General features: G+C 54.6%; 1 protein-coding gene across 1 annotated transcript; it reads left to right on the top strand.

Annotated features, from left to right (window-relative positions):
* The first annotated feature begins 831 nt into the window (after positions 1-831).
* SYPL2 (synaptophysin like 2) lies at positions 832-16,651 on the top strand. The gene is made up of 6 exons (XM_037050399.1): positions 832-1,144; positions 1,272-1,346; positions 10,165-10,289; positions 11,162-11,363; positions 12,292-12,483; positions 13,975-16,651. The coding sequence occupies exons 1-6, from the start codon at positions 1,091-1,093 to the stop codon at positions 14,125-14,127; spliced, it is 801 nt and encodes a 266-aa protein (XP_036906294.1). The 5' UTR covers positions 832-1,090; the 3' UTR covers positions 14,128-16,651.
* The last annotated feature ends 239 nt before the right edge of the window (positions 16,652-16,890 follow it).

Raw genomic sequence — 16,890 nt, 5'->3', positions numbered from 1 at the left:
CCCCGGGCACCGCCCACGGGCTCACGCAGCGACCTTGGACAGGTCACTTAACCTTTCACTACTGACATTCACAATCCGGTCAGCCGAGCGCGTAAAGTTGTTGACCGCTCCCTGGGGGCTGCTGCCGAGCACTGTTTCGGAGAGTCAGGGGCCGGGCGCAGGGCGATGGTAATGAACGACTTTTCAACCCGAATTACCTTCTCCGAGCCTCTAGTCCTCAGACTTGATTTTGACTCTCATATAAGTCGTGAAGGCTGCTTTAAAGGAGACTGAGTTTATACTTTTAAAAGATTAGCAACTTTTAAATCACGACATACGAATGCCTTTTGTTGTAAAAAAAAAAAAAAGATTGAAGCAACGCTCAGCTGGACAGAATAAAAAATGAGCGATTTCTATTCCAGGGCCCCTTTCGTCCGTACTGGTTCTCCGAGACTTTGGAGGCGAGTGATTTGCTAACCGTGGGGTTCGGAACCTTAGGGGCTTAGATTTCAGCGCTGACAATGCCCTGTGAACATCCCCTCGGTTTCTGGGGGTTGCGAGGTGGCAGAAGAGGAAAACCGCTCCAGATCCAGAGGAATCGGGCACCATAGGCGAGGACCCGGTGCGTCCCCGAGCTCCGGACTTGTTTCCGACTCTGGCGACCGGTTGGAGCCGCCGCGTGTCCCCCTCGGGTCTGCCCCGGGCGGTTTGTGGCAAAGAACTCGAGCCCCCTCGGGGCCGAACTCCCCGCAGAGGCCCCAGGTCCCTTTAAGGAGCCCTGCGGGCTGAGAAAGGGGCGCGGGGGGCGGGAGGAGGGTTCCGCAGAGCGCGCCACGTGACCGGGAGGCCAAGTTCGCTGGCGAGTTTGACAGAAGTTTGAATCGGACTCGGGGGCTTTCTGCAGCCGAAGGCCGGCGCGGCGGCCGCGACCTGGGCGAGTGCAAGCAGCTGCGGCCCCGCGACCCACCCGCCCGGCCTGGACCGCGCTCCGCCGCCGCTCGCGCCCCCGGCCGCCGGTCAGCAGCCCCCACGCCCGCCCGCCCGCGGCCCCCGCAGCCTCCGGGCCAGGGAGTCGAGCCCCCGCGCCGCGCCCCAGCCCCGCCGCGCCAGCATGTCTTCGACGGAGAGCCCGAGCCGCCCAGCGGACAAGTCGCCGCGCCAGCAGGTACACCCCGCGCGCGCGCGCCTCTGCACCTGGGTGTCGGGACTTGCATTGCTCCCCGTCTCCTGGGTGCGGAGAGCTTTCCCCGGGAACCCACCGCCCTGACCCCTGGCCCTCCCCGCCTCCGCAGGTGGATCGCCTGCTCGTGGGGATGCGCTGGCGGCGGCTGGAGGAGCCGCTGGGCTTCATCAAAGTTCTCCAGTGGGTGAGTCGCGGCCCCAGCCGCCGGCTATTTCGGGAGCCTGGACTGTGACGCTGACCCGAAGCAATGTGGCCGGAGTGGGGGGGCAGGGAGGTCCTGAAGCGGCCCGCAGCCCGCAGAAGGGTGGGGGGCGGCGACAGGTGGGCGGGGGAGGGGCGGGCTGGGGTTGCTTCTGCAGCACTTGGTGGCAGGAGGGTGAGAAGCGAGGCATGCCGAGTCCGGGATTCGGTCCTTCTATGTGCAAGGAGCCTTTGCCCAAGGAGCTCACATTTCACCCGGGCGAGAGGTCCCGGGTGTAACCTTTCCAGAACTCTGATCCTGCACATACCACTCCTCCGAGGCGGGAGGGGGAGGGCGACGGGGGCGGGGGGATGAGGAGCGCGGCGGAGGGCAGGGCGGGGAAGGCGGCAGGGCTGGAAACCATTCTGCACCCAAACCCACCAGGCCCCGGCTGACCCTGCAGGTGCACTGGGGCGGGGGAGTGGGCAGGGCCCGGCTTTGGGTTTCCCCATTGAGGTCATTAGAGTAATCTGGTTCCTGTAACTGAGTGAAGCGATGGATGAATGAATGAATGAATGAATGAGTGGGTGAAATTCATGGCTCCAGGAATAAAGAAAAGGAAAAACAAGATCGAATAAAAAATCACAGTGTGGCCAGAATGTGGCTTGTAGAATAGCGTAGACTATTTTGCTGGGAAGCCAGGGACCTGGGCTCCACAACTGGGCCTGCCTTCTTCAGCCACGTGACCTTGGGCAAGTCATTTCTTCCGACTTCAGTTTCCAACACCAGTAAAATGTTGGTCAGAACCACCCCAGGACCTCCTTCTGCTCTGAAAGAGTTGGCATGCTAAAATAGCATTCTTCATTAGCCTTAGCCTGTGACCTTGAAGAAACCACCTGCCCAGAGCCTCAGTTTCCCCTGTGATGGTCCAGGGGAAACACACTCTCCCTGCTTCATGGGGACTTGGAGACATTGGCCACTCTCTGTCCTTCCCAGTGTCCAAGGCCTCCTGGGTGTAAGCTGGGAATGTGGACAGGTGCAGTCACTCTTTCAAATCGTCGAGACTGGGGAGCATTTAGTGTACCGTCACAGGAGAGATCCTGGTTAGGCTATCCACACCAAATGGTGTGTGAATAACATATTAATGTGCTTTCAGCACAGAATCCGGCTAGAGAGTAGGTTACGGTTAATACTGAGGAGGCCTGAGTTCTAAAGGGCTTTTAACTCCCTAGAGACAGGAGTTAGCCCTGAGTCACCCATTCCTAAGCGATCCTTTGGATGAGACTCATCAAATCTGGGATTCAGGGGTGAGCGTGCGTTTGGGGTTGTCTCTGGGCATCTGAGACGCTGCGTGGGGCTGCGGGCCAGTCTGGGGAGCTTCCAAGTGCAAACTCTGGGGCCCATTAGGGACTTTCCACTCTCCCTGCCGCCGCTGCGAGAGTAGCTGGACAGACTGCCAGCTGAGTTCTTTCACCCACTCCCATTTTCCTGTCCTGACCCCACCACCTGAGCACCAGAGGGGCCGGACGAGAAGGCTCTTCAGGCTCCACGTGACCGCCATCCAGAACCCAGAAGCCATTAGGAGCGATCCAAAGGAGCAGAGCTTGAAATATAAGAGTAGAATTTTATCACTGAACCATACAAACGGATCTAAGGGACATTTAAGAAAGACTGTCAAGGGACAAAGGTAACAATGAGGTCCTTGGACCATGGAATCATCCTCCAAGAGGGGGATTCTGCAAAGATTCCTTCCTCAACCCTTCTATCCTTCTCCCAACCCCCCTCCCACCCCTGCCCCTGGTCCTGCTGCTGTTTCTATAAAGGCCGTGTGAAGCAATGCCTAGGAGAACGACCCGGTCTCCTCCCAGGCCCAGCACTGGTCTCTAAGTGCTGCCTCATCTTGGTGACCCTTTTACAATTCCTAACCATTGAGAGAGAGAAGGTGCCTTCTCTCATAACGCTAAATCCGAGGCCCGGGGTGGACTTGGAACTCAGTGTTCATTCAAAGGACAGCACCGTGAGGAGACTGGATTCGCTCCTACGGCCACTCTCAGAGCTCCAGTCTCCCTGCCCCTGAGCCTCTGCAGACAAGCCAGCGCACGTGTGCCTGGGACCCTGCACCGCAGTGACCATGAACATGTCATCGGGGATTTCACTCCTTTCCTGCTGGGGGGGGATCAATTGCTCCTGACTAGAAAAGGGAAAAAAAAAAACAAAAACAAAACCACCAACCCACAAATTGAAAACTTTCATTGTCATTACTACCAAAAGCAAAGGCTTTAGTGTACCTAAAGGTGAGAAGAAAGGAATGTTGTTCTATCAGTCANGCTCCTACGGCCACTCTCAGAGCTCCAGTCTCCCTGCCCCTGAGCCTCTGCAGACGAGCCAGCGCACGCGTGCCTGGGACCCTGCACTGCAGTGACCGTGAACATGTCATCGGGGATTTCACTCCTTTCCTGCTAGGGGGGGGATCAATTGCTCCTGACTAGAAAAGGGAAAAAAAAAACAAAAACAAAACCACCAACCCACAAATTGAAAACTTTCATTGTCATTACTACCAAAAGCAAAGGCTTTAGTGTACCTAAAGGTGAGAAGAAAGGAATGTTGTTCTATCAGTCAGGAGTTTGGCTTGGCACGTCTTTAAAATTAAAGAATGAACTAATCTCCCCTCGGTTCCAATCCTGGTCTCGCTAAGTTGATACTAAGCTAGTGAGATAACATGGGCAGAGACCAGTTGTTGGAGAACGAGGTTTTTGTTTTGTTTTAATTTTTTTAAAGGTACACTTAAAAAAAATCCTCACCCAAGGACATGTCTATTAATGAGAGAGAGAGAGAGAGAGAGAGAGAAGGTGAGAGAGGAGAAGCCAACCCATCACGTTTTGGTGTACAGAATGATGCCCCAACCAACTGAGCCACTCGGCCACGGAAAAAGAGGCAGCCTTTGAAGTTGGATGGGCCTTGATTTTTTTAAAGATTTCATTTATTTATCTTTAGATAGGGAGAGAAATATCAATGTATGGCTGCCTCTCGTGCATCCCCCGCTGGGAACTGGCCTGAAACTCAGGCATGTGCCCTGACTGGGAATTGAACCGTGATCCTGTTGGAGTATCGCGTGGCCCACGTGGATGGGCCTTGATTTAAACCCAGTCTCCTCTGCTTTTTAGCCGTGGAGCCTACAGTAAGTGCCGAAACTTTACGGGCCTCAGTTTCTTACCTGTAAATGAGGGTAAGTAAGATCTCTCTTGTGGACTCCCTGAGAGGACGGCAGGAGGCAATGTCTGTAAAGCATCCGAGCATTCAGGAAGACCATGGCGAGCCTGTGAGTCTAGGGCTTATTCTACAAGTATGGGTTCCTTTTCCTCCTATTCCTGAACCGTCCCTGTCCCCTAACTTTGCCCCTTGTGCAGACTGTCAGCTAGACTTGTCCTTTGGTGAGATTATTCAAGAGTCGCTGCCAAATCCTCACCTTAAGGGCAAGGTACAAAGGAATCTCCCCGATTACTGAGTCACTGTTCCCATAAGGAGTCATGTTATTAACTGGGTGTGCCCCAGATCTATAATTCACCTTTGAGATGCCAAAGTCACTTATTTGGCTCTGGGGTCTCTAATGAAGATCAGCTATTTCAATGAGTGTGGGGAGCCCTGACCAGTGTGGCTCAGTGGGTTGGGTGTCATCCCACAAACCAAAAGGTTGCTGGTTGGATTCTAGGTCAGGGCACGTGCCTAGATTTCGGGCCAGGTCCCTGGTTGGGGGTGTGCGAGAGGCAACCGATCCATGTTTCTCTTGCACATCAATGTTTCTCTCCTTCTCTTTCTCCCTCTCTTCCTGTCTCTCTAAAAATAAATTGAAAAAATCTTTAGCCCTGGCTGGTGTAGCTCAGTGGATTGAGCTCGGGCCTGTGAACCATACGATCGCGGTTCGATTCCCAGTCGGGGCACATGCCTGGGTTGCCGACCAGTTCCCAGCAGGGGACTCATGAGAGGCAACCATATATTGATATTTCTCTCCTTCTCTCCTTCCCTTCCTCTCTAAAGATAAATAAGTAAAATATATTTTTTTAAAATCTTTAAAGAATAACAATGGGGAAAGTGAAAGCAGCCCCTCGGAGTCCCTGAAACCGATGAGATGAGGGTGGGAGGAGGACTGGGGGGACTTGTCTTCCTTGTCAGAACACTGACTGATGTTGACGGAGGTGCCCGTGTTCTCAGGACTGACACGGACTCTCCCCAACCAGCAAGTCGGCGCCAGAGTGGAGCTCCATCCTTAAAGTGGCCAGATCATTCTGGCATCATTCCAAAAGAGATGCAGAGGCAGGAAGGGTGGGGGGCCGTGTCTGACCATCGCAGTCCCCAGCAGTGCGGGTCCAACAGGAGGAAGGCTGGTTGACACTGGAACTCCAGAGATCCACCGCCGGGTCCCAGGGACTCCGTCTCTCCTTGGTTCCTGTTCTCTGTGACCAGATGGCTCTCTGTGACCAGAGCTTGGTGCTTGGTGACAGGGGTGGTTTCAGTTCTTTCCTGCTCTTCCCTGTGGCTCAGTCACCTGGCACAGTTCAAGGAGAAAGAAAACATGTGCGGAAAGAGGGAGGGGGCGTCTCTGCTCCTGCGTCCCAGGTTGGAGCTACACCTTTCCACCAGGCAATCTTCCCTGCCTGTGGGAGAGATGGTTTTATTCAGCCTTCATAACTCTGTGACACGGGGTTTTTGTTTGCCTGTTCGAACACGACACCCTCCTGTCTAGCTGTAAATGCTTGTGACCAGGCAGCGACTTATTTATCTTTATGTCTCCGGCACCTGGCACAAAGTAGATGCTCAGTGACTCTTTGTCAATAAATGAATGGATGCAGTAGAGAGAGCCCTGGAGGTGCGTCCGGATATGTCAATTCTAAGCCGGGCTCTCACATTGATTAAATATGACCTTGGGAAAGTCACTTAATCTTTTGGGACTTCAGTTGCCACCTCCGCGAAAGGAGACCAGTGGCGCTCGATAATCTCTGAGATCCTTTCTGCGCAGCTGCTCTCCGTGGGCCTGTGAGGACCTCTCCAAGTCCTCCCTTCCCCCACTCACTCGGCAAACCGCCTGCCACACAGCCCACTGCGACGTCAGACTGAATCTTGCGTGCTGCTTAATAACGGGTTGTATAAAGTGGTTAGAGATTCCTGACTTTCAAAGAATCAGAACAGAAGAGAGTACAGTTCAGACGAAAGTATTATGAGTATATTTGCCCATAAAAAATAATAAAGCAGGGTTCACGGTGGTCAGAACCTCCAGGTGGCCACCTAGACAGGGCAGAACTCTCAGTGATAATGGAAGAGTTCTATAATGTGTCATCCAGTGTGGCACCTCCAGTCCCATGTGGCTAGTGAGCACTTGAAATGTGACTAGTGTACCTGAGCAAGTGAATTGTAAATTGTATTTAACTTTCATGTACATTTCCTTAGGGCTAGTGGTCACCCTTGCGGACTATGAGCTCCGTGAAGACAGAGATTTTTATTCTCTTTTGTTCACTGCTAAGTATTAGTGGCTAGAGCAATTCCTGACACATAGTAGATGCTCAATAAATGTCATCCTTCTGAAGATGCCAGAATCTGTCCAGGGAATTCGGGCAAAAAAAACCTTTCAGAACAGCCCATTCCATTGCCCCAGGTTAGGAATACCCACACTCTTAGGGAGCCTATATGGGGCCTTTCACTGGCTAACTGCCTACAGGTAAAAATACATCCGACCGTGTGGCCCTTCCTAGAATGTGGTGCCCTAATTGTGTCTGGTTGGCCATTGGAAGCCAAGAGGAGTCAGAGAACCACAGAGTGGACAAAAGACTAGAGACAGCCTTGGAGACAAGGCCCACTGTGACACCAGTAAGGAGACTTGGAGTATGCAAAAGGTGATGGCCCAGAGGTGCTGGGTGACATCCCCACAGCTCTGACAGAACGATGAGTACCACTGGGCTTCATGGCAACCTCCAAAATGTCAGACGGGTGAGGAGGTTCTTCAGGAATGGGAGAGAGAGGTCACACTATCTCCTTCCCTGCATGGTTTTAAAAATGGAGACAATTCCCATTTGTCTGGACTAAACCTCCTAGAAAGAGAGAGGTGTCCATTATGACCTTTAAAGGGGTCAGTGGCTCCATCACCCAGAGGATGTGCCAGGCCAGGTGGTGGAGGGCGGGGCCATGGCACTGGGCACCAGCCCGGGGCTGGGCGCAGCTGCTGGCAAGCACAGGCAAGCACGGCCAAGAGCACCCTGATGACGTTCCCCTCCGCAAGTGAGGGGCTGCAGCCTTGGAAAGGCCTCCATGGACCTCCTCCAAACCCTCATTTTACAGGTGAGGACACGGAGACTTGGAGAGCAGAGCGAGTCACCCAGCTAATTTTGTGACAGAGCCAGATTTCTAGACTCCTAATCCAGGTCTCTTCTCACTCCGTGACACCAGCAAGCCCGAGCCAAACAATGTGCGCACGTCTCTATTTCCACCTCTGGCTGCAGGATGGGGGCCCAAATTAGCTGTCTTCTAGGTGCTTAATATCCAAGACACCGAGTCACAGAGACACACAGAAAATGGACAATTAGCAGAGTCCATGCCCTGCCCATTGAGAGTGATTGCGTCGTGAGCAAGCCCAGGAAATGGGGCCTGAGCCGACGATGTGGGAGGGTAAGAGGTTCCAATTTCTCACCTCCTGTTCTAATCCAAGCTTGTTTCCCCAGAAGGAAATGCGAAAATCATAGGCTGAGGGCATCATTTCACTTGAGACAGGAGGTTTAGTAGAATGAGAGGAAAACAATTCAGGTGACCTGAAACACCTCCCTTAGCTCTCCCAGAGAAATGGCAGTGCCAACCGACCCCAAAGGGAGCAGCCCCTGGGGAAAGAGTGGAGGCTGGCAAGGCAAGTAGAGGGTGCTGTTCTCTGGGCTTGAGCCAGGGCCCCGGGCACTGGCCCAGCCAGCTCTACTGGGGGAAGAGCGGTCGGGTGGCAGTACCACAGGAGGGCAGCATGGCCCCTGCTCTCCTGGCCCCTCTGAAGGCTTGGCAGAAATTGTCCTCCTTAGCTCTGTCTCCTTCCACTGACGCAGGCAGCCACAGAAAATCAGCTACAAACAGGCGCGACCTGACCAAAAATGGCTCAATTAGAAGAACAAATCAAAGCCCCAGAGCCAATACTTTTAAGCGACCAAGAAATAGCCAACCTATTAGATGCACAGTTCAAAACACTGGTGATCAGGATGCTCACAGAACTGTTTGATTTTGGTCACAAATTAGATGAAAAAAATAAAGGCTACACTAAGTGAAACGAAGGAAAATGCACAGGCAACCGATAGTGATGGGAAGAAAACTGGGACTCAAATCAATGGAGTGGACCAGCAGGAAGAAAGGAACAACCAAACAGAAAAGAATAAAGAAATAAAAATGCAAGAAAATGAGGAGAGGCTTAGGAACCTCCAGGACACCTTTAAATGTTCCAACATCTGAATCATAGGGGTACCAGAAGGGGAAGAGGAAGAACGACAAGTGGAAAACTTATTTGAACAAATAATAAAGGAGAATTTCCCCAGTCTGGCAAAGGAAATAGACTTCCCCAGTCTGGCAAAGGAAATCCAAGAAGCTCAGAGAGTCCCAAAGAACTTGGACCCAAGAAGGAACACACCAAGGCACATCATAATTACATTAGCCAAGATTAAAATGAAGGAGAGAATCCTAGAAGCAGCAAGAGATAAGGGGACAGTCACCTACAAAGGAGTTCCCATCAGACTTTCAGAGAATTTCTTAAAGGAGACCTTCCAGGCAAGAAGGGGCTGGAAAGAAGTATTCCAAGTCGTGAAAGGCAAAGACCTACAGCCAAGATTGCTCTATCCATCAAAGCTTTCATTTAGAATGGAAGGGCAGGTAAAGTGCTTCTCAGATAAGGGCAAGTTCAAAGAGTTCATCATCACCAAGCCCTTATTATATGAAATGTTTTAAAGGAACTTATCTAAGAAAAAGATAAAAAATATGAACAGTGAAAGGACAGCAAACTCACAGTTATTAACAACCACACCTAAAACAAAAGCAAACTAAGAGGACAGCTAGATCAGGAGTGGAACCATAGAAATGAAGAACACATGGAGGGTTAGCAACAGGGGAGTGGGAGGAGAGAATAAGTAGCATAGACGGTGGAGGGAAAATAGATAGGGGGGAGGGCAAGAGTAGTGTGGGAAATGTAGAAGCTAAAGAACTTATGACACATGGACATGAACTAAAGGGGGGGAGTGTAGGGGGAGGGGGTGTGCAGGGTGGAGGGGAATGAAGGGGGGGATGGGACAACCATAATGGCATAATCAATCAAATATATTAAAAAAGAAAATCAGCTACAAGGTAATGACGGAATCCAATGGTGGCTTTGAAAGAGACACGGGAAGAACTCCAAGCGTGCCTGATCCAGGTTGGTGCGAGGGAATCTGTTTCCAGGTGCCTCTCCCGTGGGGAGGACATTCAAGGCCAGCTTTGAGCTAGAGGGTTCCAAAAGCCTAAGACGCTTTGTGCTAGTCATCATCTTAAGGAGACTACCCGTGGCCCCCAGTGCCACATCCAAACACCATCAAAGTTGGCCTTATTCATGTAGCCATTGGGTCCCACACCCTGTGCCGTGACCCCGGGTCCCCGAGGCTGGAGGACCGATGGGAACCCGGGGTCACCGCCCCGCAGGGACCTGATTAAAGAGATCCTGACGCCACCCCCACCCCTGCGCATATCTGTACTATGGAGAGTCAGCGGGTAGTTTTGAAAGGTTATTCCTCAGCCAAGTGAGGCCTTCTGACTCTCGAAGGGCTTCATTCTCCCTCAGCTCTTCGCCATGTTCGCCTTTGGGTGCTGCGGCTCCTACAGCGGGGAGACGGGAGCGATGGTTCACTGCAACAACGAGGCCAAGGACGTGAGCGCCATCATCGTCCTGTTCGGCTATCCCTTCAGGTGAGCAGCCTGGCCCCACCAGCCCCTCTCGAACCCAGGTCCTTCCTTTGCTGTAGGACTTTCAGACCCACTGACCAGGGAAACACATGAGGGAAACCAGAAAGGCCGTTGTGGTGATAACGATCCAGTTAACAGCAGGTGGCAAAAGCTTCGCAGAAAGAACTCATGCAGTTCGGAAGGGAGGGTCATGGGAGTCTGGACAAGCTGGGCAGGTCTCCCTGACCCTCAGCAGCCTCCTCCTTCCTTGCCTTTGAAGGTAAGGACGCTCATTGGTACTTGGATCCCAAAGAGCTGAGGTGGGTGCTTACCAGGTACCGGAATACAAGGAGGCGCACTGCGCCCAGGAGAAGAGGACGGACTTTCCTGAGACGAGGGAGAGGGGACCCCAAGTATTCAGAGGACAGATGGGACAGGGCTCACCTTTTCAGAAATTTCTAGCAGCCACAGCCAAGTGAGGTTGTCTTTTGTATACACTGGGGTATTTGTTTTCCTCTCTGTTATGTCCGGAGTGGTTTCCCTGTGGCCTCAGGGAGGCCTGGAACCCTCTGGCCTGTGTCTGCCCTGGGGCAGAGTGGAGCTCTGGCTCCTGGTGACTCGGCTATCAGGAATCGATGGACTGTATATGTTGTGGTTGTGACCTAAAGGGTCCTGGGGATACTCGGAAACCCTCGGTCACCGTACATGGACGGGTGAATGAGTGGGGCTGGGGAGTGGCTGAATGGGAGGCAGTGTTGGAGGGGACTCCCAGGGACGCTCCTGTCCTGGCTATAAGGTCCACTCTCTCTGCCCCTGGAAGAGTTGGGGGGTGGTGAGAGAGCACAGGCCACCCCCCTCAGGGCCCCCCCTCGCTCAGCAGCCCCCACACCCCGCAGGTTGAACCGGGTCCAGTACGAAATGCCCCTCTGTGACGACGACTCCACTTTCAAGACCATGCACCTCATGGGGGACTTCTCCGCCCCCGCCGAGTTCTTTGTGACCCTGGGCATCTTTTCCTTCTTCTACACCATGGCCGCGCTGGTGTTCTACCTGCGCTTCCACGCCCTCTACACAGAAAACAAGCGCTTCCCGCTGGCGGTGAGTGGCTGTAAGCCAGAGCTTGCGGGGGGGGGGGGGGGGGGGGGGGGGGGGGGGGGGGGGGGCGGGGCCTTTGGGCGGCGNCCCCCCCCCCCCGGGGGGCGCGGGGGGAGCCAGCTCTGTGGCTTTCCAGGTCCCTGCCGCCTGCCCGCTCTTCGCAGTTGGCCCCTTGGGAAACCCTGGGGTCGGTGGAGGGCCCCAGCCTCGGGCCTCTGCTCTGCCAGCTTTCCGCCGCCTGGCCTCCTCGCGGGAGGGCAACAGCATCGAGAAGCGGGCTCCGGGGCCAGGCTAAGTGGGTTCGAATCTCGGGACTGCCCCTTACTAGCTGTGTGCTCTTGGAAAAGCTATTTGCTCCCTCTAAACCTCCATTTCCTCAACTATAACGTGGGAGCAAACTAGTAGCTATTATTAATATTATTCCTCCTTTGCTTCCTCCCCATCCCAGGCATGCGAGGCGGAGGGGTGTCCTTGGGGACCCCGTTTGCCACCGGTTCTGGCCCCGCAGTGGTGGGTCAAGGGGAAGGCTTTGGGTCCAGGCACTGCGCTGTACACCCGAGACTACTGTCGTCACGGAAAAACACGTTTTAAAAAAAGAGAACCGTTTTCAAAAACTTTAAGGAAAGGCAGGGAGGGTAGAACGGGGAGTCTAGGCCACCTGGGTTTTGGGGTGACCACCGACCAGCAGGTGCCCTGGTACCTTGCTAGCTGACCTCGGTTCTGAGGGCGTGGGCGAGGGCGGTCCTGGCGGCGGGATTTCCTCCGCGGCAGGGAGCGGGCTCGCTGGGACCGGCCTGGCCCCCGGAGACTCCAGCGGGGACCCGGAGAGGCGGCTGTCCGGGGACCCCAGGACTCCAGTATTACGGCAAGAGGAAGAGAAGTGGGGACCCCTGGGGTGCGATTGCGTTTCCTGCCCCTCTGCTCCTCCCAGGACTTCTGCGTGACCGTCTCCTTCACCTTCTTCTGGCTGGTAGCTGCAGCCGCCTGGGGCAAGGGCCTGACCGACGTCAAGGGCGCCACGCGGCCGTCCAGCCTGACCGCCGCCATGCCCGTGTGCCACGGCGAGGAAGCGGTGTGCAGCGCCGGGGCCACGCCCTCCATGGGGCTGGTCAACCTCTCCGTGGTGAGACCTGCGGCCACCAGAGGGTTTGGGGCAGGGGGGCGGGGCTGTCCCAGCTGCCCAGTTTCGTCCCAGCAGAGGGTTCTGAGAAGAACGGAGAGGGTGACCCCACAGCTGGTGTCCCCTACACCCAGAGCAGCACCCCTTGTGCCTAACGCTGGCTGCCATACGTCATTGTGGGATAGGGGACCCCGAGAGCCACTCAGCCTCCTGTTCCTTCCTCCTGCTGCACCCTGCCTTCCCATTTCCCTGCTTTTCTCCGCACCCCGACTCCCCCTGCCTTCACACTGTGTGTGGGAAGGTGGAGCCCAGGGCTGTGGCTGCGCCCAAAGCTGAGTGCAGATCCAGACCTGGAAGCGGCTCATGGTCACTGGGGCCTCCAGGCTGGAGAAGGGCTTTGGGCAGCTGTGGGTCCAGCGGGTATGCACATCCCAGCTGCCACGGTGTTGACACATTTTTAAAAGAGATTTTATTTATTTATCTTTAGAGGGGAAGGGAAGGAGAGAGGAAGAGAAATATCAATGTATGGTTGCTTCTTGTGCGTTCCCTGCTGGGAACAGGCTTGCGACCCAGGCATGTGCCCTGACTGGGAATCAAACTGCAGTTGTTTGGATCACAGGCCTGCACTCAATCCACTGAGCCACACCAGCTGAGGCCTGTTGATACATTTTCATATCAGTTGGGAAATAAGTGAGGCCTGGAGCTCTTCAAATGTCCCCTGTCATGCCAGCCACCAACCCTACCCTGAAAATGATCTGAACCTCCCCAAGGCCCAGCAACGGAAGAGTTTAGTGTCTGGCACACCAGGGGGCCTCCTAGACCTCGCTGGAACTCTGCTGATAGGTTTCACCACCTCCCCCAACATTTTATTGTAAAAATGTTCACACACACAGCAGAATTTTACAATGAACACCCACGTACCCATCACCTAGACTGTACCACGTGTATCTGCCTCTCTTCGTCTGTCAATCCATCTTATTTTTAATGCATTTCAAAGTTAATTGCAGGCATCAGTACCCTTCCCCCCAAGTACTTCCTGCTGATAGGTTTTTGAATATTTTGAATAAATACTTGAGTAGAGCCCTGGCCGGGTCCCTCCCTGGAGAGGTCCCTGGCCTTAGGGAAGGAGCACCTTGGACAGCTCTGGCTACACGCACCCTGCAGAAGGCTCTGGGAACAGGGCCCCGCGGGGGCTGTGGGGAGTGCCACCAGGGCCCTTGCTCCTTGCTGTGCTTTGCACGGCGATCCACCACAGGGGCCAGTGTCCCCTAGTGCCCGTGCCTCAGCTCGGGTGCATCTGTACACAGTTAGACACTTCCATCAGAGGACCTCCTAGAGGGAGTTGGCTTTGAACTCCGTCTCAATATCCAGTGACCTGCCTTTCAGTTTTTGCAGCCTTCTGCCCTCTCCCCATCTGTCCCCACTCCAGGTACTCCCCTCCCTGTTTCCACAATGTCCCTTCTTCTTCTCACAAACTGCCCGATGTCCTTGCAGCTCTTCGGCTTTATCAACTTCTTCCTGTGGGCCGGGAACTGTTGGTTTGTGTTCAAGGAGACCCCATGGCACGGGCAGGCCCAGGCCCAGGCCCAGGACCAGGCCCCCAGCCAGGAGAGCGCGGCTGAACAGGGAGCCGTGGAGAAGCAGTAAGCAGCCTCCGCCTAGCTGCTCCCGAACAGGACAGCACCTCTTAAACACCTCCTGCTTCCAGGACCGCCCCCTTCTTCCTCCTCCCCCTCCCTTCCCCCACCATTCTGGCCTTGGAGCTTTGAGAAGTCCTCGCCGACGACGGATGGATGGGCAGGCAGCAGCTGTCGGAAACCTGGGCAGCCCTCCCAGTGGCTTCCTGTCCCTCCTCTTGCTGGAGCCCCCGATGGGATGGCAGGAACTCAGGGCTTCTTGCCGACTGCCTGGACCCAGGCATCTTAACTTGGGGCCGCAGGGTGCCTCCCAGCCCCTGCTGCGGGGCAAGGGTTGGAGGCAGGAGACCAGAGCCCTGAGACTGGTTCCTAGCAGCCACTTCTATCAGCCTGTCAATAAAAGTGGGGGGAGGGGAAACTGGCTGGCAGCCGTCTCCCTGGTCCCTTGCGTGAAGGGCCCACCAGTGGGTTAGTGAGCCCTCTTCAATGGGCGCCACCTAGGCCCCGTGCAGGCACTGATCTCCAGAGAGCCCTGGCTCAGTGTGCTTCCCACTCCCTCCTCCAGCCTCTGCTTGCTCACGGAGTCCACCATGCGTGAACTGGGGAGGCTCACTAGCCTGGGAAACAGCCTTCAGAGGGTCCCGAGGAAGCCTTAAACCCGGTGGGGAGCAGATACATTGCAACTGCATTGAAATTCGAGAAACCAAAGCCAGGAAACTTCCTGGGGTTGGGGTCAGTTTCTTCTGTTCCCTCAGTCCTCCTGCCCCTCCAGGCTGGGGCAGTTTCCACCAGCACTCAAAACTCATGCCGGCCCTAAACTCCTTACCTTCCTCCCTGGCCTCCATCCTAGGCTTGGTCTTGGAGGATCCCCATCTCAGACCTCCCCCCACCTCTCTGTCCATCTCCATCCACCCTTTCCCCCAGCCCCTTGGGTCAGAGGCATTCGAGATCCTTCTCCAAGTCCAGCTGGGCCTTCCTTTCATTCCTGGGGGGCCATAAAGGGCCTTTGGAAGGGCCCGAAGGACCCTCACGAGGCCAAGTTGCCCCAGAACCCTAGGACATGGATGGATGGGCGGTTCCTTCCTCATTCTCTGCCCGCCCTCTATAGCTCCTTCTCAGGTCCCCTTTCACACTTCCCCTTCTCACCTTTACAAAAGGATATGCCTGTCTCTTTGCCCGCCCTTCCCCACTGCTGCCTCATCTCTCCCAGGCTCTCTCCCCTACCCTGTCCGGGGAAGGCCAACGCTATTGGTGCTTCTTGACGTCGGGACCCAGTTCCGTATGCCTTTGTGGTGTCTCCTCTTTCCGGTCCCTCTTTCCATCCCTCTCTGGACCCCAGGGTTTAGGACTCAGTGCCAATTACCCAGCCCCAACCCAGCCCACCCTGGCCATAGGACTGCCCAGAGGGGAATGGAGAAGGTTGAATCTGGCCATCTTCCAGCCGGGTGCCAATTAAGTGCTCTATGCCAACCTCTCCTCAGGACTGAGTCAACCCCTCTCACCTCCTCACCTCCCAAATCATCGTTCACAGGAATGTGTGCAGACCAAGGCATCCAGGGGTCAGGACCTTGGCCTTTGGGCCAATCATTTCTTCTTTGGGTCAGAGTTCCCCTGCCTGACAAGGGGAGTGAGAGGTTTACATCCTCATATGCTCTAGAGCCCTTCGATTCAAGAATTAGGTTGGGTTTTTTTTTTTTTTCCATTTTGGGATTTGAGGAGGGAAGAGAGGAGTTGGGGATGAGAATGTTTCTAAGTCTGAAACTCTCTCTGTCCTGAGCTGTCCCCATGGTTACTCACATGCAAGGGGGGACAGTTTTGCCTCCAGAGATGCAGAGAACAAAGGGGTGACTTCATTCTTCTGCAAGCTGCCCCTGTGGGGGTCCATGAGCAGCCTCTACTGGAACTTTGTTTGGATTCTGTGTGCGTGTTTATACTTGACTTGCCATGTGATGGATATAGTGTCCTCGTTTAGGGGCCGAAGTTAGCAACTGGCCCATCACTGGGGAAGGGGAGTGGGGGGGTCTGCACCCCTGCCGAGGACATCTAGCCCCGAACTTTCCCTGGGGCAGAGAAGGCTCTTTCCCCTCCAGGGGCTAGCTTGTTCTCAGCCAGAAGAGCTTAGATTTAGGAGATGGCCTCTCCCTCCCTAAGAGGAAAGACTACTTCACCTCATTACCCCCAGAGGGCGGGGCAAGGCCAGGTGCCCAAGGACAGGGCTGTCCTCCTAGGATTCACGTCCCTTCCAAGCGGGGCTGGCAGCACCACTTTGCCTAGCGGGGCCAGAGGTAGAAGAACGTGTCTGGTTTCTCCAGCTGCTACAGGAGGCCAACAGGCAGGGGCCTTTGCCCTAGTAAACTCTGACCTCCCTCCCCATAGGTTGCCTACTTAGGACCTTTCCTGAACATGAGTTCCCTCCACCATCATGGTCATAGGTCTCCTACCTCCAGATCAGGGTTGGGGTGGGGGAGAATGCTGCATGTCGTTTCTGGTGCTTGTTATTACACATTGGAATAAACAGTGCTTCAAGCATTTGCCATGAAGGAGCTAAGACTGGAGCCCCTCTGGGGATTTTTTCCCTCTTCCTCCCCTCGTTTAAGTTCTTGGATGAACATCTGCATTTCCACCAAAAGATCATTCAACTCCTCTCTACTCAGCACCCCAAGCAGTAAAGTCTGAAGAATGAGGAGTTGTTCCTGGCTGCCCCCACTCTGGTGACATCTCTTTTGGTGACATCAATTAGTCTAAAGTAACGGAGACTCATCGGCAAATTTAG

This window comes from Sturnira hondurensis, unplaced genomic scaffold, assembly GCF_014824575.4.
Source record: "Sturnira hondurensis isolate 20B ecotype Veracruz unplaced genomic scaffold, ASM1482457v3 Scaffold0006799, whole genome shotgun sequence".
In the NCBI taxonomy this organism is placed as follows: domain Eukaryota; kingdom Metazoa; phylum Chordata; class Mammalia; order Chiroptera; family Phyllostomidae; genus Sturnira; species Sturnira hondurensis.
The sequence above is the reverse complement of the archived record's forward strand: the minus strand, read 5'-3'. Positions and strand labels throughout refer to the sequence as shown.

Bases quoted from the DNA above. Each gene is read 5' to 3' on its own strand.
- SYPL2 (XM_037050399.1), top strand. From the start codon at position 1,091: ATGTCTTCGACGGAGAGCCCGAGCCGCCCAGCGGACAAGTCGCCGCGC. The intron at 1,145-1,271 runs GTACACCCCGCG...CCGCCTCCGCAG, and splicing joins ACAAGTCGCCGCGCCAGCAG to GTGGATCGCCTGCTCGTGGG. The intron at 1,347-10,164 runs GTGAGTCGCGGC...ATTCTCCCTCAG, and splicing joins TCATCAAAGTTCTCCAGTGG to CTCTTCGCCATGTTCGCCTT.